The sequence below is a fragment of the Oncorhynchus gorbuscha genome, linkage group LG15 (assembly GCF_021184085.1).
Source record: "Oncorhynchus gorbuscha isolate QuinsamMale2020 ecotype Even-year linkage group LG15, OgorEven_v1.0, whole genome shotgun sequence".
NCBI lineage: Eukaryota > Metazoa > Chordata > Actinopteri > Salmoniformes > Salmonidae > Oncorhynchus > Oncorhynchus gorbuscha.
The window spans coordinates 62137100-62159673 of NC_060187.1; the positions used below are offsets into that span (position 1 = coordinate 62137100).

Sequence of the window (22574 nt, forward strand, 5' to 3'; positions counted from 1 at the left end):
AATTTTGTCTGTCATAGTTGCTGAAAATTACAGGCCTCTCTCATCTTCTTAAGTGGGAGAACTTGCACAATTGGTGGCTGACTAAATACTTTTTTGCCCCACTGTACACACACACACACCTCCATATTTGTGATATTAATTTCTGTAGCACAGTACTTCTGAGCCGAGTGTCCCCACCTGTCTCTGTCTGCGTGCGTCCAGTTTGTAGATGGTGAGTGGACCCTGGACGAACCTCAGTTTACCCTGGCTACCTTCCTGGATGTATCAGTTCTGGAGTGTCAGCTCCCCCTGGAGTACAGACAAGCCACTGCAGGCCTGGACATGGATACGGCCACCGACAGACCCCTCGCACGCTGGCAGATCAAAGTCAGTGGAACAACACTATGCAGCACATCGCAGTAAAGTTTTTACCGTTTCTAACCAGGAGCCAGTCTTAAGCTGTAACCCAAAAGGTCCCAACCCACCAATGGGCAAAGCCCTCATAAAATACAGCTGGGTAAGAAACAATAGTACGGTTTGCAGCAGGGCAGGGTTCTGGCCTAGTGTTGTAATATGGTTTGTTTGCACACCTACCAGATGTTTTCAAGATGGTGCCACCTGATGTTTTCCAGATGATACCCTTACTTACAGTAGTAGCTTCTGTAAATGTGTATTACCAGTAGTCACTGATAATAAGTCATTAACGTTGTCTTGGCAGGTGTCCAACGACGGCTACGGCTACAGCAACGCCAAGATCCTGACCCTGTTCGATGGAGCCTGTCAGATCTGCACGCTCAACGCTGACGTTCTCTGTACCTCCAGGGTGGGTTTCTCTCGTTTGTTTTTTTCTCAGGGTTTTAATGGTATCAACGTTTCTGGTAGCATGATCAGAATATGTTGTTTAATGATTAGAATCTGACTTTAAATGATGCCATACTTGTAACAAGGTAACTTTTCCCCTTTTTTTCATGTCCTTGTTCATTGTGTTTTCCAAGTTGATTGAGAACATGTTCTCAGCCTGACGATGTATGAATCCGCTTTTCGTAGTTTGTGTTCTTTTTTTAGGCACTAACAGTCAACAGATACTGTACATTATGGTGTGGAACATTCCACAGATGTTCAGGCTAGCTCAAATTTCAGGCCCCTTTCCCACCAGGAAAAACCAGCACATGGGCCCGTACCCTCTTAAAACGAACTGTGAGTGTAGCACATGGGGGATGTGTGAAACGTACTCCTCCACCCGAATCGTCTTACCAGTCGGCGCCACACAAAAAGCTAGCTATGTGGAGACGCTTCATGCTGACGAGTACGTTTCACACATCCCCATGTGCTGTATGAGCACCACTCCTCCTAGTTATGCGTGCCAACCAGTTTCTTCTGAAGAACTCAAACAGAACATTTATCACCCAAACGAAAAGTGGCCAATGCTCTGATTGATTACCTCTCTGGCATCTCTTAACACAGGAAACAATTCGGTGTTTTAGCCCAGTCCACATGTACAGTGTGATTGTCAAGGTTCACTTGCTTGTATATGCAGTAAGACATTGCCAGCCCTTGTTCTCTTGTTGGCCCGAAAAGTGTTCCTGGTTCCTATTTCAATGGCAAGAACAGATGTTTTTATGTTTTCTAAAAGGCAAATGGATAAATGCCAATTTTGTTACTGTGTATCAATCCCCAGGAGAAAACATGCAACATTGACAGTGTGTGTTATGGAGAAGGAGACCTCAATCCCAGCAGCCCTTGCCTGATATGCCGACCAGACTCCTCCAAATACACATGGTCCGTCGCTGAGAGTAAGTACAATGTCCTCTTACCTATAACGTACTTTTACTCTACAACTGCTGTTTACATTATACAACAGCATCTCTATACACAGTCATACCACGCAAACTGAAAGGTATTTGCTGCCACCCACTACTGACGACAGCACACAGTCACAGAGAACACATATGGCTGCATGGTCTCTGCAATATGTCTACAGCTCAGTGTTGGTCATGCTATAGAGAACAAGTTGTTATTGGGGTCAGACTCATTATAGTAACATCAGGCCTCTGGGTACTGTAATTGTGGTTGACTCAATGTGTTCTTTGTGCTGTGTTTTGATTTGAGTGTTTATACAAAATGAGGCCAAATCACTCCAGATCAATCTGAGTGAATTATAGAAATTAATACAACTGGTTCAAATTAGGAATAGAACCATTTACAAAGATAGATAAACATAACCATAAACAAGTTGAAATAAAGGGAAAATGATTGTATATTTTGTACCTCAGAAAATGGCATGGTCTTTAAGGATGAAATGATTAACGTTATTACTAAATATGACTATTCTGCGCCTGGAAGAGAATGAGCCACCAGTGTTTCAGTCAGCACAGGGGCGTCTGCAGACGTTCCAGGGAGAGAACTTTGTGTACCAGCTGCAGGCTCAGGACCCAGAAGGCTCTGTGGTGCTGTTCACTCTGGAGTCAGGCCCCAGTGACACCTCCCTCTCCCCCGCTGGCCTGCTCACCTGGAAGGCTACTGACACTGCTGCCTCCTCCTCCACACAGACCTTTCATTTCGCTATCAAAGACGATTGTAGTGCTGAGACGCTTGCCTCTGTACAGGTGGGTTTCAAAAGATGAGAACACTGTTCAATAAGGATGTTCCCCAAAGTAAGAAACTTGGGATGCGAATTCCTTGACTTGATTCTGTTAACTCTGTGAATGGGGATTCCTGGAGATTTCTCTTGATTGTCAGCTTTTCTGTCTACCGCGAGAGGGAGCTCTAGATGTACAATCCTTATTGTCCAGCCTGCCGCTGCACTAGTCTTTCTGTGTCTGTTGCTTTGGTATGTCTGCTAGCAGGACATTCAAAACTAAAATGCCCTAATTACTCACGGATTGTCAATCATTCTTCCTCATGCTTATATGTCCATTTCAAAGTATTTGTGAATTAAACTCAAGCTCTACTAACACTTCCCGCTCCTTTGTGTGCGTGCAGATCGCTCTGCGGCCCTGTGGCTGTCTGAACGGAGCTTCCTGTGTTACAAACATCAACCTCCCCTCTGGCAGCGGGGAGCACCTATGTGTCTGTCCCGCTGGCTTCACAGGGGACAGGTGTGAGGAGGACATAGACGACTGTAAACCCAACCCCTGTCGTCTGGTCAAGTGTATAGACGGACCCAACTCTTTCTCCTGCATCTGTCCCCCCGGAATGACCGGTACTGTACATGACAGAAATAGAATTACAACACACACTGTACATTGTACATGCTTTCCATGCTAATACTGCAGCTCGTTTGTGGGTCTCGGATGCTTTTATGACTCTGAGAACTTACTTTGAATCATTCAGTTAGGAAGCTGTGCTTTGACATCCTATGAACCATACTCCTCATGACCACTCTTTTAGTGTTTGGATACAAGCATTGCCAGATTTCCTTATCTGGTTCAGTGAATTTAGATGTTGATGTTTTGTTAGTAGAATACAATCTGTGTGTGTGGAAGGCTGAGTTTTCATTCATGTTGTTTTTGTGTTCCAGGTCATACCTGTAGAGAGGATGTGGATGAATGTGCCGCAGAGCCATGCTTCCCTGGGGTGGGCTGCAAAAACACACTAGGCTCATTCACCTGTGGCTTCTGTCCAGAGGGTTACACTGGGGACATGAAGAGTTGCAGTGGGTCCCACTCTCTCCCTGTCTCTGTTTCTATCCCTGCCTCTGTATCTCTCTTTCTCTACCCCTATCCTCTCACCCCCAGCCCTCATTATTTGATCAATATATTTCTATTGACTGTGAATAATTATATTCTACCTCCTCTTCTTCTGTAATTAAATCGGAGCCGTCCAGTGGTAAGGATGATGACTTTGAGCCTATTCATAGAGTGACCGTGCCTATACCCGCTGTACCCACAGGAGGTCACCAGGGTTCTGGCACGGTTAAACCATCAAACCAGGCCCCCTGCTCCAGACAACCATGCTACCCAGGGGTGCAGTGCTTTGAGAGCACACACGTGTCCGTAGGGTACATCTGTGGACCCTGTCCACCTGGGCTCCATGGCAACGGACACACCTGTAGTAGAAGCACCACAACAGGTGAGAAGGGTCACCTGATCACTTAGCTGATGATTCACAGGGTTTGTGTGTTTGGGTGTTTATTATAAGGTTATTAAATATCTGGTCTTATATGGGCTTTTTTCATAGTTTTATAGCTGGATCATAGCTGACTCCTAGTAAAGCTAACTGTTATGCCAGTATTATTTAGCTAGGTCTTCAGGGTTAGTTGATATAGGTGATTGAGTTATAATAGCTCTTATACAAATCCTATTTAATTTCTAACTTCCAGTGTTTTACAGGACAGAGGCCAGTTACCACCAACAGAGAAGATGGACGTCCTCAAGTGACGGAAGACACCAGTAGGGAAATCACTGGCACCACCTCCTCCTCTTCTTTCTCTACCTCCTTCTCCCAGAACAGGAGAAAAACTGAGGGGCCCTCATTGGGTAGCAAGAGAGTCTTCTCCGTGGACAGAAAGACATCTATTAGCCCCCAGGACCAAACTATCACCAGAGTCTCCACCCCCACCAATCACAACCGAGGTCAGAGCAGCAAGGTGGAACTGACTTCTGACCTCAGCCACAGGGTGAGGTGGGGGTCATTGTCTCCCATAGTGACCTGTGCAGACTCTCCCTGCTTCTCCGGTGTGCCCTGCGTGCCCACTGTCTCAGGCTCCTTCAAGTGTGGCCGCTGCCCGTATGGTTACACTGGAGATGGGGTCACCTGCAAAGGTTAGCGGTTAGCACTCTTGTTGTCTGTTTTTCATTCATATGGTCTTTGTTTTTTTTCATATCTTTTTAATATTCAAATCCTTCACATCCTCCTTGGCATTTTTCCTATTTTGTTGCATTACAACCTGTAATTTAAATGGATTTTTATTTGGATTTCATGTAGTGGACGTACACAAAATAGTCAAAATTGGTGAAGTGAAATTAAGAAAATAACATGTTTCAAAAAATTGTACAAAATAAAAAACGGAAAAGTGGTGCGTGCATATGTATTCACCCCCTTTTGCTATGAAGCCCCTAAATAAGGTGCAACCAATTACCTTCAGAAGTCACATAATTAGTTAAATAAATTCCACGTGTGTAATCTAAGTGTCACGTGATATGTCACATGATCTCAGTATATACAGTTGATGTCGGAAGTTTACATACACCTAAGCCAAACACATTTAAAGTCAGTTTTTCACTATTCCTGACATTTAATCCAAGTTTTTTTTTTAAACCTGTCTTAGGTCAGTTAGGATCACCACTGTATTTTAAGAATGTGAAATGTCAGAATAATAGTAAAGAGAATGATTTATTTCAGCTTTTATTTCTTTCGTCACATTCCGAGTGGGTCAGAAGTATACATGCAGTCAATTAGTATTTTGTTGCATTGCCTTTAAATTGTTTAACTTGGGTCAAATGTTTTGGGTAGCCTTCCACAAGCTTCCCACAATAAGTTGGTTGAATTTTGGCCCATTCCGCCTGACAGAACTGGTGTAAATGAGTCAGGTCTGTAGGCCTCCATGCTCGCACACACTTTTTAAGTTTAAATTTTCTATAGGATTGATGTCAGGGCTTTGTGATGACCACTCCAATACCTTCACTTTATTGTCCTTAAGCCATTTTGCCACAACATTGGAAGTTTGCTTGTGGTCATTGTCCATTTGGAAGACCCATTTGTGACCAAGCTTTAACTTCCTGACTGATGTCTTGAGATGTTGCTTCAATATATCCACGTCATTTTCCTACCTCATGATTTCATCTATTTTGTGAAGTGCACCAGTCCCTCCTGCAGCAAAGCACCCCCACAACATGATGCTTCCACCCCCGTGCTTCATGGTTGGGATGGTGTTCTTCAGCTTGCAAGCCTCCACCTTTTTCCTACAAACATTACAATGGTCATTATGACCAAAAAGTTCTATTTTGTTTCATCAGACCAGAGGACATTTCTCCAAAAAGTACGATCTTTGTCCCCATGTGCAGTTGCAAACCGTAGTCTGGCTTTTTTATGGCGGTTTTGGAGCAGTGGCTTCTTCCTTGCTGAGCGACCGATTCAGGTTATGTCGATATAGGACTCGTTTTACTGTGGATATATATACTTTTGTACCTGTTTCTTCCAGCATCTTCACATGGTCCTTTGCTCTTGTTCTGGGATTGATTTGCACTTTTCACACCAAAGTACGTTTGTCTCTAGGAGGCAGAACGCGTCTCCTTCCTGAGCGGTATGACAGCTGCATGGTCCCATGGTGTTTATACTTGTGTACTATTGTTTGTACAGATGAACGTGGTACCTTCAGGCATTTGGAAATTGCTCCCAAGGATGAACCAGACTTGTGGAGGTCTACAAATTGTTTTCTGAGGTCTTGGCTGATTTCTTTTGATTTTCCCATGATGTCAAGCAAAGAGGCACTGAGTTTGAAGGTAGGCCTTGAAATACATCCACAGGTACACCTCCAATTGACTCAAGTTATGTCAATTAGCCTATCAGAAGCTTCTAAAGCCATGGCATAATTTTCAGGAATTTTCCAAGCTGTTTAAAGGCACGGTGTATGTCAACTTCTGACCCACTGGAATTGTGATACAGTGAATTATGTGAAATAATATGTCTGTAAACAATTGTTGGAAAAATTACTTCTGTCATGCACAAAGTAGATGTCCTAACCGACTTGCCAAAACTAAAGTTTGTTAACAAGAAATGTGTGGAGTGGTTGAAATGTGTGGAGTTTTAATGACTCCAACCTAAGTGTATGTAAACGTCCGACTTCAACTGTGTATACCTGTTCTGAACGGCCCCAGAGTCTGCAACACCACTAAGCAAGGGGCACCACCAAGCAAGCGGCACCAAGACCAAGGAGCTCTCCAAACACGTCGGGGACAAAGTTGAGGAGAAGTACAGATCAAGGTTGAGTTATAAAAAAAATATCAGAAACTTTGAACATTCCACGGAACACCATTAAATCCATTATTCAAAAATGTAAAGAATATGGCACCACAACAAACCTGCCAAGAGAGGGCCGCCCACGCTCACAGACCAGGCAAGGAGGGCATTAATCAGAGAGGCAACAAAGATAACCCTGAAGCAGCTGCAAACCTCCACAGCGGAGATTGGCGTATCTGCCGTACACTCCACAGTGCTGAGCTTTATGGAAGAGTGGCCAGAAGAAAAACATTGCTTAAAGAAAATAATAAGCAAACACATTTGGTGTTCACCAAAAGGCATGTGGGAGACTCCCCAAACATATGGAAAATGGAATTCTGTTCAGATGGGACTAACATTTTGCTTTTTGGCCATCAAGGAAAACACTATGTCTGGCGCAAACCCAACACCTCTCATTACCCCGAGAACACAATTCCCACAGTGAAGCTTGGTGGTGGTAGCATCATGCTGTGGGGATGTTTTTCTTCAGTAGGGACTGGAAAACTGGTCAGAATTGAAGGAATGATGGATGCCGCTAAATACAGGAAAATTCCTGAGGGAAACCTGTTTCAGTCTTCCAGAGATTTGAGACTGGGACGGAGGTTCACCTTCTAGCAGGACAATGGCCCTAAGCATACTGCTAAAGCAACACTCAAGTAGTTTAAGGGGAAACATTTAAGTGTCTTGGAATGGCCTAGTCAAAGCCCAGACCTCAATCCAATTGAGAATCTGTGGGATGACTTAAAGATTTCTGTACACCAGCAGATCAAATCCAAGGAGCTGGAGCAGTTTTGCCTTGAAGAATGGGCAAAAATCCCAGTGGCTAGATGTGCCAAGCTTATAGAGACATACCCCCAAGAGACTTGCAGCTGTAATTGCTGCCAAAGGTGGCTCTACAAAGTATTGACTTTAGGGGGGTGAATAGTTATGGACGCTCAAGTTTTCCGTTTTTTTGTCTTATTTCTTGTTTGTTTCACAATAAAATATATTTTACATCTTCAAAGTGGTAGGCATGTTGTGTAAATCAAATGATACAAACCCCCCCCCCAAAATCTATTTTAACTCCAGGTTATAAGGCAACAAAATAGGAAAATGCCAAGGGGGGTGAATACTTTCGCAAGCCACTGTATACTGTAGGTTCCCATGAAACTGTTTGTGGTGTTTTCCAGCTGTGTGCCGGTATCCATGTGGAAGGAATATGGAGTGCTCTCTACCCAATACCTGCACTTGTAAAGAAGGCTATACCGGATATAACTGCCACATAGGTGGGAACAACAGTCAGGGTTGGACGAGACAGCTGAGTTTATATTCTTATTGCTTTTTATGAGTTACAAAGTAACTTCTGCAAAAATGTCTGTAAATTAGAACAAGTTGTTTTCAGTTACACATAGAAGTTGTAAATTCTATTAACCTTCTACCTTCTCAGCTGTCTGCCGACCGGACTGCAAGAACCAGGGGAAGTGTGTCAGCCCAGATGTGTGTGTCTGTCCCGTGGGCTACAGCGGACCAACATGTGAGGAAGGTAAACATATCATCCCACACATATTTAAACTCTAACTATGTACTCTATATCCTGGCCCCAAATCTGTTTGTGCTAACTTGCCAACTCATTGTCACTCATTGTGTGGCTTGACAATGATGTAATAAGAGTTGGTAAGATAGCACAAACAGATCTGGGTACAGGCTATATGTTCTCCATGTTAAATATTGTATATATTGTCCTTTTCTTACTGGATGCTCTGTACACCCCTTGGTTGCTGTGTTTGTAGCTAACTGTGAGCCATCTTGCCAGCATGGAGGAACCTGTCTGGTCAGGAATCTCTGCTCCTGTCCTTACGGTTACGTGGGACCAAGATGTGAAATCAGTGAGAGATCATTCGATCCATTTGACCCTTTCTGGCATATATCATGTTTCCCTACAATTATCTAAACCAGTCTGCTTCCTAAAAAAATGGAATGTGTGTATAGGGGTTAGGAGTTGTCGTGTGTAACTGTGTCTATGTGTGTCTCTGTTCAGTGGTGTGCAACAGGCACTGTGAAAACGGAGGGGAGTGTATTTCTCCCGATGTGTGTAAGTGCAAGTCTGGCTGGTACGGACCAACATGTAACTCAGGTAACTCCAATCAACACCACATGTTTCTATTTAGAAGCCCATGACGAATATATCTCTTTTCGACAACAGTATGTCTAGCTATGGGCTAAATATTCCATTGTCTTCACCTCTAGCTGTCTGCAATCCAGTGTGTTTGAATGGTGGGACTTGTATCAAACCGAACATCTGCGCCTGTCCCGGTGGTTTCTATGGCTCCCAATGTCAGATTGGTAAGAATAGGTGTCACACTGACAATCAATAACCTCAATTGATTATAACACATTCTACTGTTCCTCTATTAGTGATTGATCCGTCATTTTGCACAGAAGTCTATTGCATGGTGGTACTGTGGTTTAGTGAGGTTTAACTGTAGCTGTGTCACTGTGCGCCGTGCCCTCCAGCTGTCTGCAGCCCTCCCTGTAAGAATGGAGGTCAGTGTATGAGGAACAACGTGTGCTCCTGCCCCGGGGGCTACACAGGGAAGCGGTGTCAGAAGAGTAAGAGCCACTGCCACCCAACACGACCAAACACCCCACATCACTGTCTATCCATGTAGTATTAAATGGTTATAGGCCCTATACCAACGTAAATACATGTGAAAGGACCTACATGTAATAACCCTGTAGCAAGCCAGTATGTACATGCAGTTATGCTAGTTGAGCCAAAAATGAATGTTGCATTGTGTCTTTCAGGTGTGTGCGACCCCATGTGCATGAACAAGGGGAAGTGTGTGGGGCCCAACTCCTGTTCCTGTGCCTCTGGGTGGAGGGGGAAGAGGTGTAACATTCGTGAGTGACAACATAATGTACAACCACTGTTAACCTGAACCTGTCACCATGTAAAGATACCTTTACAATGCTAAGCGTGTGTGTGTGTGTGTGTGTGTGTGTGTGTGTGTGTGTGTGTGTGTGTGTGTGTGTGTGTGTGTGTGTGTGTGTGTGTGTGTGTGTGTGTGTGTGTGTGTGTGTGTGTGTGTGTGTGTGTGTGTGTGTGTGTGTGTGTGTGTGTGTGTGTGTGTGTATTTAGCTGTGTGCCTGCAGAAGTGTAAGAACGGTGGTGAGTGTGTGGGACCCAACACCTGCCACTGTTCCACAGGATGGGAAGGCCTACAGTGTCAGTCTGGTGAGTCCTTCTCTCATTCAATATGATATATTGTTGCCAAGTTTCAATACATAGCTATGTACTTTTATCCTGTACTTATATTGGGTTCTATACTATTTCCTCCTCCTGCCTGACGGACAGCCATCTGTAAGCAGAGATGCCTCAACGGGGGAAGGTGTGTCCTGCCCAACTTCTGCCACTGCCGCAAAGGGTACACTGGCGTCACCTGTGGGTTAAAGGTGAGTATTGGGCCACAGTTTGGGTGTTTATTAACAGTTTTATTTTTATTGTTGGGAGATTATGTACTGTAAAATCTCTGCTCTTTTGTAGGCCGCTCTTGCATAAGGGAAATGACTGAAGATGCTGAAGTTTTACAAAATACAGAGCGCAAGTGGAGAGTCCTTATTAGGCAGTGTGTGATCATGAAGTGTGTGTGCCTGTATGTGTGTGTGTGTGTATCTTTGTACATTAACTGAGGGGCCGGATATATTGCACGAATCTAATTGTCCCAGTTTTGTTACTACCTCAATGCTCAAGGTAGCACATTGATGTAAAGCCCTTGCATAAGAAATGCATAACATATTCATAAACAATGCATAATACTGTCTTAAACACTGCATATCCATTCAGAAATGTTTATGCCAATCGTGTTGATGTCTCAAAAGCTACATTTACACAGGCAGCCCCAAGTCTGATCTTTTTCCACTAATAGGTCTTTTGACCAATCAGATCAGCTTGTTTAACAATTGGGCAAAATATCAGAAATGCGCTGCCTATGTAAACGCAGCCAAACTATGTAATCTAACAGAGACATTAAGTCATGTATATTAATGCATACAAATGTGTTTTATAGTCCGTATCCAAGGCTTTTATTTAAAAAAGTGTTACTGCACACAGTATTATGTTGGAGTAAGAGAAGAGGATCAGATGAAAAACGAGTTGATGGTTTATTGAAGAACAATCTGGCTTTATAAGATATTTATACCCACTTTTCTTTTTGATTTGTTGTTCCTCGTTATTGATTTGGCCAAAGTTTTCATCTCGGGTTTATTGTGGTACAGAAAGTGTTTGTTTTTTGTTGCCTAAGCTGTTGTGCACTGTTTCATACAGTACTTAATATGTATTGAGAAATAACACTATTCTTCTTTATACATCACACCTGCCCTTGGAAATGTTATTAGCTTGTTTGATTTTTAGGGCCACTGGTCTGCAATTGTTTTGTAACTGTTGACGAGATCTGTTGTAAGTATCAATTCAGATATACTTGATCAATTTTGTACATTATACTGTACATAGGTCAAAACATTTGTTATTTTAACATTTACACCGCGTTGTAAACCACGCATATGGAAACAAAATAAAAAAGTTAGTGTCATTTGCTTTAAGCAACACGTTTTAATGCTTGAAATGCAATTCAGTAAGGGATGGACGAACACTTTTGTAACAGTTTAGTTATACTATTAATTGGCTATAGTATATTGTTAGTAAAAGCAGTTCGCTAAGTGTTTTACTGTAAATCATCTGACTGCATGATAAGAAATTATTTCAAAAGAAAATAACAATAAACCTTTTAGCCACATTTTATTCATAATATAACTCAAACCCAAAATGGTATAGTAGATATTGAGTTTCACAGTCAAATGTTATTGTTAACACAAAAATCTGTGGTTCTTTATTAAAAAAAAAAAACATTTTTACAAAAGGCAGAGAGACGATATCTAAAGCACCAGATTTGGAATGAATACGGTTCTACATGGCCTCTGACTGGTCCTCTTTGACCTCTGACCCCTAAAGGGTTAAAACACCTTCCTCTCCTCACAGTGTGGTCCAGAGTAAGGAGGGCGACAGCGGCACGAATCGGGAGACAAACACTTGCCTCCATTCAGACATGGCCGGTGACACACAGCTGCAAGATAGAGAGAGGGAAGAGAGACGGAGGGAGGGGGAAATGAGAAAAAGAGATGTTACATTAAGAGAGGAAGGAGGGCTCATTATTTTTTTCTGGTGGCCTCTTCACATCTGGGGAATGACAGCTCTCAGAATATCTCAAAACAGTCATTTTCAACAAGTATCTCATATTGACAGGTTTCTCACTCAGTAGATTATTTCAGGATAAAGGATTTATATGTTGATTATTTAGCATGCCTGATTAACTTCTCTGCTATCTATTGTTTGACCCAAGTGTGTTAAAAATGAACACTCATAACACACATCCAGAACAGATCAGTGATTAGGCTCCAGTTATGGGTTATACATTTATATGGCCTGTTGCCTGTATCTGTGTAAGTGTGTCTGCAAGTGTGTGCATAATTACCGTGTCTGTGTGTCTGTTGGGGTCAGAGTAAGGAAGTGCATGTCTGAAAATGTGTATAGTTGGTTGTGTGCCAAATATGAGTGTGAAGTGTGTATGATTCTCACGTTTTACATTCCATTTAGTAATTTAGCAGACGTTCGTATCCAGAGCGACTTACAGTTAGTGCATTCATCTTAAGATCTCACTCACCAGTGTGGCAGGCTCCACCCAGCCAGCCCTCTGGACAGCTGCAGATTCCTGGGGCCACACAGCTGCCCCCGTTCCTGCACCCCTGGGGACAGATTGCTGGGGAAACATCGCATTCTCAACATTCTGGGAACCAATAAATCATCATTATACCTTTGGCCATGTGAAGCATTTTCTTTGTCCCATTCAATCGTCATTGAAACAACTATTCTTCATTGTTTTAGTAGGTGTGAAGGTATCTTAGCATTTCAATGGAGTTGTCAGAGGGTTCCGGAGAGGATTAATATGCTACTGTTGATTAATAGGCCAGCTGAGCAACCAGTCTCACTGCTGGTTTCACCTCTGTGTGGATTAGGCTAATTAGGAGGTAAACAAACCCTCTTGGCATTTGGAGCCAGTCCAGCTGGAGGGACAGATGCACTTGGCCACTCCATTCACAGCGATGCAGTCGCCACCGTTCCAGCATCCACTATCACATTTCACTGGAAAAGACAGACATAAAATCAAATCATCCACTTTCCTCTCCATGTCCATGTTCAAGTCTGAACTCCCTACCCTTTTCAAACCACAGTCTCTCTAAATAAAACATAATAGGTGACCTGTACTAGCCTACTGTAGTTACCAATAAATATGATTACAATATTTCATCAGATTTTTAACATTAACCAAGAACCAACATACTGTATATCTAAAAGGTTAACAGAATTAGATAAGTACCTTTATGACAATATTTTCCTCCAAATCCAGAAGGACATCTGCATTTTCCAGGGCGAAGGCACTCTCCTCCATTCTTACATTTGGGATAGCAGTTAGCTGTTCAAAACATCAGACAATATATTCATCAGCACTCACCCAGTAAGTCATGCAACTTTTGCATCACATGTTGTGATGAAAAAAATATATGATATACATATTTCATATATTCTCCAATGCATCACTTTATTTTCTAGTTTGGCTATTTTGTTTACCGTCTCCTCTGTAGGTAAATATAAAGTTGTAACATCACCATACTGGCAGGTCTCTCCCTCATAGCCGCGAGAACAGAAGCAGGTGTTGTTTCGGATGCAGATGCCAGCATGTTGGCACGGAGGGTCGCAAGTCGCTTTGAGGTCAAAAACAAAGGGCACCGCCACCCCTCGCGGAGCGTCCGAGCGCGCTAAGCAGATGCCCACAAGCGCAACCAAGCAGGCAAGCAGCGCGACATTCATCTTTACCGACGCGGGAAAGCAGCAGCGAGCAAGCACCATCCTCTTCACTTAGTGGACAATGGGAACTGGGATTGAAACGAAGTTCTTCGAACAATGACGCCTCAAGGTTTCTCTCCACGTCGCCCCCACTGATGGACAGAGATACGACAGCAGATGTTAGTCAGTCGAGAGAAAGGATACGGAGAAGACGGGACCTATGTGAAGCTTGCCACAATGTCGATTAACAACAATAGTGGAATTTGCATTTCGGCTTTCAAATAAAAGTCCCTCATTGAAAGTGACGTAAACGGATACAAATAGTGGTTTTCGTGACATATTTGAACTAGCTAATGCTAATAAAAGGTTGGATTATAAAAATATTGCATTGGGGGCATACATACACACACATACATATAAAAGTATGTGGACACCTGTCCGTTGCGACATCTCATTCCAAGATCATGGGCATTAATATGGAGTTGGTCCCCCTTTTGCTGCTACAGATGGACAATTCCAAAGGACGAAAGTGGGCATCCGCCAAACCCAGATTCGTCCTCAGACTGACAGATAGTGAAGCATGATTCATCATTCCAGGGAACGCATTTCCACTGCTCCAGAGTCCAGTGGTGGCAAGCTTTACACCACTCCAGCCGACGTGTGGCATTACACATGGTGATCTTAGGGCTGTTCGGCTATGGAAACCCATTTCATGAAGCCCCCGACAAACAGTTCTTGTGCTGACGTTGCTTCCAGATACAGTTTGGAACTTGGTAGGTAGTGAGGCCAGACGGTTTTTACGTTCTATGCGCTTCAGCACTCAGCGGCCCCATTCTGTGAGTTTGTGTGGCCTACAACTTTGTGACAGAGCCATTGTTGCTCCTAGACGTTTCCACTTCATAATAACATCACCTACAGTTGACCAGGGCAGCTCTAGCAGGGCAGAACCATTTCACAATAACATCACCTACAGTTGACCGGGGCAGCTCTAGCAGGGCAGAAATTGGACAAACTGACTTGTTGGAAAGGTGGCATCCTGCGACGGTGCCATGTTGAAAGTCACTGAGCTCTTCAGTATGGACCATTCTACTGCCAATGTTTGTCTATGGAGACTGCATGGCAGCAATGGGTGTGGCTGAAATAGCCAAATCCTGTTACGTCCGTCATTCGAATGAGACCAAGGTGCAGCGTGGTAGGCGTACATTTTGAATTTATTAAATGAACACCAAAGAAAACAATACAACAAACATAAAGCTTCGTAGCGCTAACACAGCAACTAACAAAAACAAGATCCCACAACTGAAGGTGGGAAAAGGGGCTGCCTAAGTATGATCCCCAATCAGAGACAACGATAGACTGCTGCCTTGGGAACCATACTAGGCCAAAATAGAAAAAGAAAACATAGATATACAAAAACTAGAGTACCCAACCTAGTCACACCCTGACCTAACCAAAATATAGAGAAGAAACAGGGATCTCTGAGGTCAGGGCGTGACAAATCCACTAATTTGAAAGGGTGTCCAAATTCCTTCGGCCATCTAGTGTATATGCACTGTACAGCCTTACCTATGGTGTGCACCTATGAAATGGGGTATCTGCCTACACAGTGACACCCGCAGAACAAAACTGTGTAGAGTTGGCAAATATTAGCCTCATAGCTCTCGCAGGACTTTGACTGTGGCAGATCACCTCTCCATTTCATGGGTGCACACTTCATAGGTAAGACTATACCTTTCAATATGAATGTTCAATACGCACAATAGATTGGCTGGGGAGGGGATTTGCCATGGTCAAAGTCCTGCAATAAGAGCTATGGCTAATATTTTTTACTTCAACACCATCATCAAGTTTGCTGATGACACAACGGTGGTAGGACTGATCACCGACGACAATGAAGCAGCCTGTAGGGACGAGATCAGAGACCTGGTAGTGTGGTGCCAGGACAACAACCTCTCCTTCAACATCAGCAAGACAAAGGAGCTGATCGTGGACTACGGGAAAAGGAGTGGCGAGCACTCGCCCACTCGTTGGGGCTGTAGTGGAGCGGGTCAAGAGCTTCAAGTTCCCTCTGCGTCCACGTCACTAAGGAATTAACATGATCCACACACACCCACACATTTGTGAAGAGGGCACTACAAGAGGCTGAAAAGATTTGGTATGGGCTCTCAGATCCTCAAAAAGTTATACAGCTGCAACATTGAGAGAATCTTGATTGGCTGCATCACCGCTTGGTACGTCAACTGCAATGCATCCGACCGCAAGGCACTATAGAGGGTGGTGAGTACAGCCCTGTGTGTCACTGGGGCTGAGCTCCCTGCCATCCAGGACCTCTATACCAGGCGGTGTCAGGAGAAGGCCCAAAGAATTGTCAAAGACTCCAGCCACTAAAGTCATATACTGTTCTCTCTGCCACCGCACGGCAAGCAGTTAAGTCTGGAACATTTCACATTTGCATTTTAATAATTTAGCCAACGCTCATATCCAGAGCGACTTACAGTTAGTGCATTCATCTTAAGATAGCTAGGTGGGACAACCACATATCACATTCCTCAATTAAGTACCTATCAGAGAAGTCAGAGCTAGTAAGGGGGAAGAAAGTCAAGTGCAAGTGTTAGTTCACAAAGCGCTTTTTGTGTTTTTAATGTTAAATGTGTGCTATGGGATTATTTAAGAAACTTTTCGAATAGGTAGGGTTTCAGATGTTTCGGAAGATGGGCTATCCTATCTTCAAGGTGAAGCTGGTTCCACCATTCTGGTGCCAGCACAGAGAAGAGCTTGGACTGGTTTGAGCGGGAGCTGCCCTCCCGTATGGGTGGGAGGGCCAAGAGACTAGAGGTGGCAAGAATGGAGTACTCGGGTTGAGGTGTAGGAGTTGAGCATAGCCTGAAGGTAAGGAGGGGCAGTTCCTCTTGGCTGCTCCGTAGGCAAGTACCATGGTCTTTTAGTGGATACGAGCTTCAAGTGGAAGCCAGTGGAGTGTGCAGAGGAGCAAGGTATCATGGTGGACTTGAGAAGGTTGAATACGAGTTGGGCTGCAGCGTTCTGAATAAATTTCAGGGGTTTCGTGGTAAAAGCGGGGAGCACAGCCAACAGCAAGTTGCAGTAGTCCAGACGGGAGATGACAAGTACCTGGATTAGGACCTGCGCCGCTTCCTGTGTGAGGTAGGATCGTAGTCAACGGATGTTGTTGAGCATGATCCTGCAGGAGTGTATCACTGCTTTGATGTTTGCAGAAAAGGACAGGGTGTTGTCATAGGTCACGCCAAGGATCTTTGAACTCTAGGAGGGGGACACTGTGGAGTTGTCAACCATGATGGAGAAGTCTTGGAGCGGGCAGGCCTTACCCTGGAGGACAGAGCTCGAGGTGGTGGGTTGACATCCAAGCTGAGATATCTGCCAGGCACGCAGAGATGAGTGTCGCTGTAAGGGTCTATGTGTAGCTGGTGCAGAGGAGTCAGGCGCAGGACAGCAGAGATTAGTGTCGCTGTAAGGGTCTATGTGTAGCTGGTGCAGAGGAGTCAGGCGCAGGACAGCAGAGATGAGTGTCGCTGTAAGGGTCTATGTGTAGCTGGTGCAGAGGAGTCAGGCGCAGGACAGCAGAGATGAGTAAATAAAAGTAACTTTACTCAAAGTCATCAAAATACAAGATAAATCCAAGCCCACAATATGAACCACAATACAACAAACAATCACTCACAACCAAACATGGGGAACAGAGGGTTAAATAATAAACAGGTAATTGGGGAAGTGAAACCAGGTGTGTAAGCCATAGAGAAAACAAATGGAAAATAAGGTGATTGCACCAATTTGTAAGTCGCTCTGGATAAGAGCATCTGCTAAATGACTTAAATGTAAATGTAATGTAAATGTAAATGAAAAGTGGATTGGCGGTGGATAGAAGGCCGGTGACGTCGACTGCCGAACGCCGCACCAACAAGGAGAGGGACCGACTTCGGCAGAAGTCGTGACATTCGCCACCTGGGTGTCAGAAGGTGGGACGGAGAAAGATAGTCGTGTCATCCGCATAGAAATTATAGGAGAGACTATGTGAGGATATGACAGAGTCGAGTGACTTGGTGTATAGAGAGAAGAGAATAGGGCCTAGAACCGAGCCCTGGAGGACACCAGTAGTGAGACTACATGGTGCAGTCACAGATCCCCTCCAAGTCAAATAGTAGGAGAGTCCTGCAATTAAAAAGTGTGCAGAGCCGGAGATGCCCAGCCCTGAGACGGTGGAGAGGAGGACCCTGAACAGCTTCTACCCCCAAGCCATAATACTACTAAATACAGTGGCAAGAAAAAGCATGTGAATCCTTTAGAATTACCTGGATTTCTGCATACATTTCTCATAAAATTTGATCTGATCTTCATCTAAGTCACAACAATAGACAAACACAGTCTGCTTAAACTAATAACACACAAACAATTATACGTTGCTATGTCTTTATTGAACACACAGTGTAAACATTCACAGTGCAGGGTGTAAAAAGTATGTGAACCCTTGGATTTAACAACTGGTTGATCCTCCTTTTTGCAGCAATAACCTCAACCAAACATTTTCTGTGGTTGCGGATCAGACCTGCACAATGGTCCATTCCTCTTTACAAAACTGAGTCAGTTTAACAATATTCTTGGGATGTCTGGTGTGAACCGCTCTCTTGAGGTCATACCACAGCATCTCAATTGAGTTGAGGTCAAGACTCTGACTGGGCCATTTACAGAAGACGTATTTTCTTCTGTTGAAGCCATTCTATTGTTCATTTACTTCTATGTTTTTTGTCGTTGTCTTGTTGCATCACCCAACTCCTGTTGAGCTTCATTTGGTGGACAGATAGCCTAACATTCTCCTGCAAAATGTCTTGATTAAATTGGGAATTCATTTTTCTGTCGATGATAGCAAGCTGTCCAGGCCTTGAGGCAGCAAAGCAGCCCCAAACCATGATGCTCCCTCCACCATGCTTTACAGTTGGGATGAGGTTTCGATGTTGGTGTGCGGTCTTTTTTTCTCCACACATAGTGTTGTGTGTTCCTTCCAAACAACTCAACTGTAGTTTAATCTGTCCACAGACTATTTTGCCAGTAGCTCTGTGGAACATCCAGCTGCTCTTTTGCGAACCTCAGACGTGCAGAAATGTTTTTTTTGGACAGCAGTGGCTTCTTCCGTGGTGTCCTCCCATGAACACCCTTCTTGTTTAGCGTTTTACGTATCGTAGACTCGTCAACAGAGATGGTAGCACGTTCCAGACATTTCTGTAAGTCTTTAGCTGACACTAGGATTCTTCTTAACCTCATTGAGCATTTTGCGCTGTGCTCTTGCAGTCATCTTTGCAGGATGGCCACTCCTAAAGGGAGTAGCAACTTTGTCCATTTATAGACAATTTGTCTTACCGTGGACATCAAGGCTTTTAGAGATACATTTGTAACTGTTTCCAGCTTTATGCAAGTCAACAAATCTTAATCTTAGTCTTTTGATATCTATTTTGTTCAAGGCATGATTCATATCAGACAATGCTTCTTGTGAATAGCAAACTCAAATTTTGTGAGTGTTTTTTTATAGGGCAGGGCAGCTCTAACCAACATCTCCAATCTTGTCCCATTGATTGGACTCACGTTTAGATGACTCCCGACTCCAATTAGGATTTGGAGAAGTCATTAGCCTAGGGGTTCACACATTTTTTCCAGCCAACACTGTGTAATTTTAAATGATGTATTCAATATAGACAAGAAAAATACAATAATTTGTGTGGTATTAGTTTAATCATGCTGTGTTTGTCTATTGTTGTGATTTAGACAAAGATCAGATCACATTTTATGACCAATCTATGCAGAAATCCAGGTAATTCCAAAAGGTTCACATACTTTGTCTTGCCACTGTAGCTAATCAAATGGCTCCCCACTGCTGCTACTGTCTGTTATCTGTACTGTTGCCTAGTCACTTTACAGTGACCCTACTTACTGTATATATACATAGCTACCTCAATTACCTCGTACCCCTGCAAATCGACTCAGTACTCCCTCTATATAGCCATGTTATTTTTTAGTCTGCATTGTTATTCACTCTGTATTTATTCCTCGTCTCACTATTTCTATTTTTTATTTGATCTTTTATCTTTAACTCTGCATTTCACTGTTGGTCTACACCTGTTGTTTACGAAGCATGTGACAAATAATATTTGATTTCGATTTTTAATATATGTGTAAACTCTACAGTTGTAATCTGTGGATGTCACTGAGTAGGCTGATACCCAAATTCATGGGCGCACACTCCATAGTTAAGGCTGTACAGTCCAATATGAATGAATATTCATGACGCACAAGGGTTTGACTGAGGAGGTGATTTGCCACAGTCAAAGTTCTGCAATAAGACGCTAATATGTTTTACTCCAACACCATCATCAAGGTTTCTGACGACATGACAGTAGCAGGACTGACAATAAGAGCTGACAATAAGAGCTCTGACGCTAATATTTGTGTAAACTGTACCGAGTTGTAATCTGTGGGTGTCACTGAATAGGCTGAAACGCCATTCCATGGGTGCACAGACAGTGCACGCTCCATAGGTAAGGCTGTACAGTGCACATACTGTATGTATGCCCCAAAATGCAATTATGCAGTCAAATACACCCACAGTGGGATTAAAACAGTTTTTGTACTATTTAATTTTAAATTGAAATTGAAATTGAAATGAATTATTGTATTTATTGAGAATTATTGTATTTATTTAGAATTATATAACCACAAGCCAGGCTTGCTTAGCATTATCTAGTCCAAATATGACATAGTTCCACTATTTGTATCCGTTTGCATCACTTTCAACGTGGGACTTTTATTTTGAAGGCAACTCGCAAATTCCATTTTTTTGTGGCTAATAGTTATTGTGGCTAGCTTCACATCGCTGTGGACAGGGTGAGATTGGGGAGTTTGAAGGTGGTCTCAATTTCCTCTCGGGAACTCTCTGTTAAGTGGTTCTGCAGAGAGCAATGCCTGCCATTCAAAGTGATAAACCCTGGCTGCTTATGTAGGTAACTGACAGGAGTGTCAAGGAGTGGAATGTAAGCTAAAAAGACTGGTACACAGACTATGAACACCTGACATAGTTGTCATGCAGGTGAAAGAGGACCCAAAAGCGACTTGGCGAAAACAGAGTCTTTAATCCAGTAAAGTTAATACAAACAAAAAACACAACACGGTGAATTCTAGACAAGGAACCGACAGGACAGGAACGGAACACAAAGGAAGAAATAGGGACTCTAATCAGGGGAAAGGATCGGGAACAGGTGTGGGGAGACTAAATGATTGATTAGGGGAATAGGAACAGCTGGGAGCAGGAACGGAACGATAGAGAGAAGAGAGAGCGAGAGAGTGAGAGAGGGAGGGGGAGAGAGAGGGATAGAAAGAGGGAAAGAACCTAATAAGACCAGCAGAGGGAAACGAATAGAATGGGAAGCACAGGGACAAGACAAGATAATAAATGACAAAACATGACAATAGTAGCTATAAGTATTCAAATGTTTGTGTGAACTGGAAAAGGACCATAATTGGGTTTCTCTAACATTAAGGGAGTCCCTTGTTGACCTTTCACATTAGCTGGAAAAGTCTCGACAGAGTTCAGGGACAGCTGTCAATAAATCACTTCAAAACAGTGAGTGACTTCTGTGCAATGGTAATTTCTGTTCACCCAGAACTAAAGTCTCAGGTAATTTGTCAGCTGCCCACCCACGAAAGACAATGGTAATGGTGCAATGGTAAAAATGTTGTAAATGTTCAGGCTATCTCAATTCTCTAAGTCAACAAGTCCTCAAATAGGCCTAGGCATTATACTTTTTTTATTTCATATTTAATTAAACCGACAAATTTGGTGATGTTCAATTTCAGTTCATTGGCACAAAACGTGCGTCAGACAAAAAATATTATTGTGCAATTCATGCATCTCCGCTGGCATCTCTACTGGCCTCTCTTACATCCATCCTCTCTCTATTCCTCTTATAACTCTTGAACCAGTAGTCTAGCCCAATGTGAATCCCAATGCACTGAGTGTACAAAACATTAGGAACACCTTCCTTATATTGAGTTGCCCCTTTCTATTGTCATACCCCTTTCAAAGGCACCTCTCTTACGTTCTTTTGTCTCGCCCGTTCACCCTCTGAATGGCACACATACACAAACCATGTCTCAATTGTCTCAAGGCATAAAAATCCTCTGTTTGGAAAAAGCTGTTCAAAAGAGGGCATTGTATTATCATTTCTTTGTACTCCCTGACAAAAGCCACGCAGCCGAAAGGCGTCGGATATTTAAAACGTTGTTTACATTGAACACGCCATACAAAGAAAGGCATTTTAATTCATTATATGAGAGGGCCTTGGTCCTCCTTTCTTTTTGAGCATCAAAATCATTCTTTAACCTGTCTCTGCCCCTCCATCTACACTGATTGAAGTGGATTTAACAAGTGACATCAATAAGGGATCATAGCTTTCACCTGGATTCACCTGGTCAGTCTATGTCATGGAAAGAGTAGATGTTCCTAATGTTTTGGACACTTAATGTCGTTTGGTCACCTATTTTGAGCAATTAAAACATATTTTGGACAAAGAAGCACCTTGCTCTTGCTTGCCGGATATAACATATGCTACAGTGTTCACAGTAGCGGGGAAGCTTCTCTGGTGTGATGTGATCACATTGGCTGGTGGTAAGAAAGCAATGAACGGGAATGCTCTGTTCTCCCCGCGCCCAATGTTTATGTTTACAATAAAATGTCTTATGTCAGAATGCTCAATGTTAG

The 22574-nt window shown here is 43.2% G+C and overlaps 2 protein-coding genes across 2 annotated transcripts in view; one reads left to right on the forward strand and one right to left on the reverse strand.

Annotated features, from left to right (window-relative positions):
* LOC123997292 (von Willebrand factor D and EGF domain-containing protein-like) overlaps positions 1-11531 on the forward strand; it is a 30640-nt gene extending 19109 nt beyond the window's left edge. The window contains exons 14-31 of the mRNA XM_046301441.1: positions 202-366; positions 698-802; positions 1658-1772; positions 2323-2585; positions 2962-3181; positions 3500-3782; positions 3839-4050; positions 4311-4742; positions 8088-8183; positions 8345-8440; positions 8688-8783; positions 8936-9031; positions 9145-9240; positions 9412-9507; positions 9703-9798; positions 10037-10132; positions 10253-10350; positions 10442-11531. Coding sequence (XP_046157397.1) covers positions 202-366; positions 698-802; positions 1658-1772; positions 2323-2585; positions 2962-3181; positions 3500-3782; positions 3839-4050; positions 4311-4742; positions 8088-8183; positions 8345-8440; positions 8688-8783; positions 8936-9031; positions 9145-9240; positions 9412-9507; positions 9703-9798; positions 10037-10132; positions 10253-10350; positions 10442-10456 — 2676 coding nt within the window. The 3' untranslated portion in view covers positions 10457-11531. The remainder of the gene's footprint in view (positions 1-201; positions 367-697; positions 803-1657; positions 1773-2322; positions 2586-2961; positions 3182-3499; positions 3783-3838; positions 4051-4310; positions 4743-8087; positions 8184-8344; positions 8441-8687; positions 8784-8935; positions 9032-9144; positions 9241-9411; positions 9508-9702; positions 9799-10036; positions 10133-10252; positions 10351-10441) is intronic.
* A 144-nt stretch (positions 11532-11675) lies between these two features.
* Positions 11676-14084, reverse strand: LOC123996344 (von Willebrand factor D and EGF domain-containing protein-like). The gene is made up of 5 exons (XM_046299715.1): positions 13618-14084; positions 13329-13424; positions 12989-13093; positions 12615-12710; positions 11676-12017 (listed from the first exon to the last, which is right to left on the reverse strand). Exons 1-5 carry the CDS (start codon positions 13856-13858, stop codon positions 11908-11910), a joined length of 648 nt encoding a protein of 215 aa, XP_046155671.1. The 5' UTR covers positions 13859-14084; the 3' UTR covers positions 11676-11907.
* Positions 14085-22574: the final 8490 nt, after the last annotated feature.

Coding starts and splice junctions, on each gene's coding strand:
- LOC123996344 (XM_046299715.1), bottom strand. CDS start 13,858: ATGGTGCTTGCTCGCTGCTGCTTTCCCGCGTCGGTAAAGATGAATGTC. Junction 13,094..13,328: donor AGGAAAATATTGTCATAAAG/GTACTTATCTAA, acceptor TGTCTTTTCCAG/TGAAATGTGATAGTGGATGC. Junction 12,018..12,614: donor GGGTGGAGCCTGCCACACTG/GTGAGTGAGATC, acceptor TCTATCTTGCAG/CTGTGTGTCACCGGCCATGT.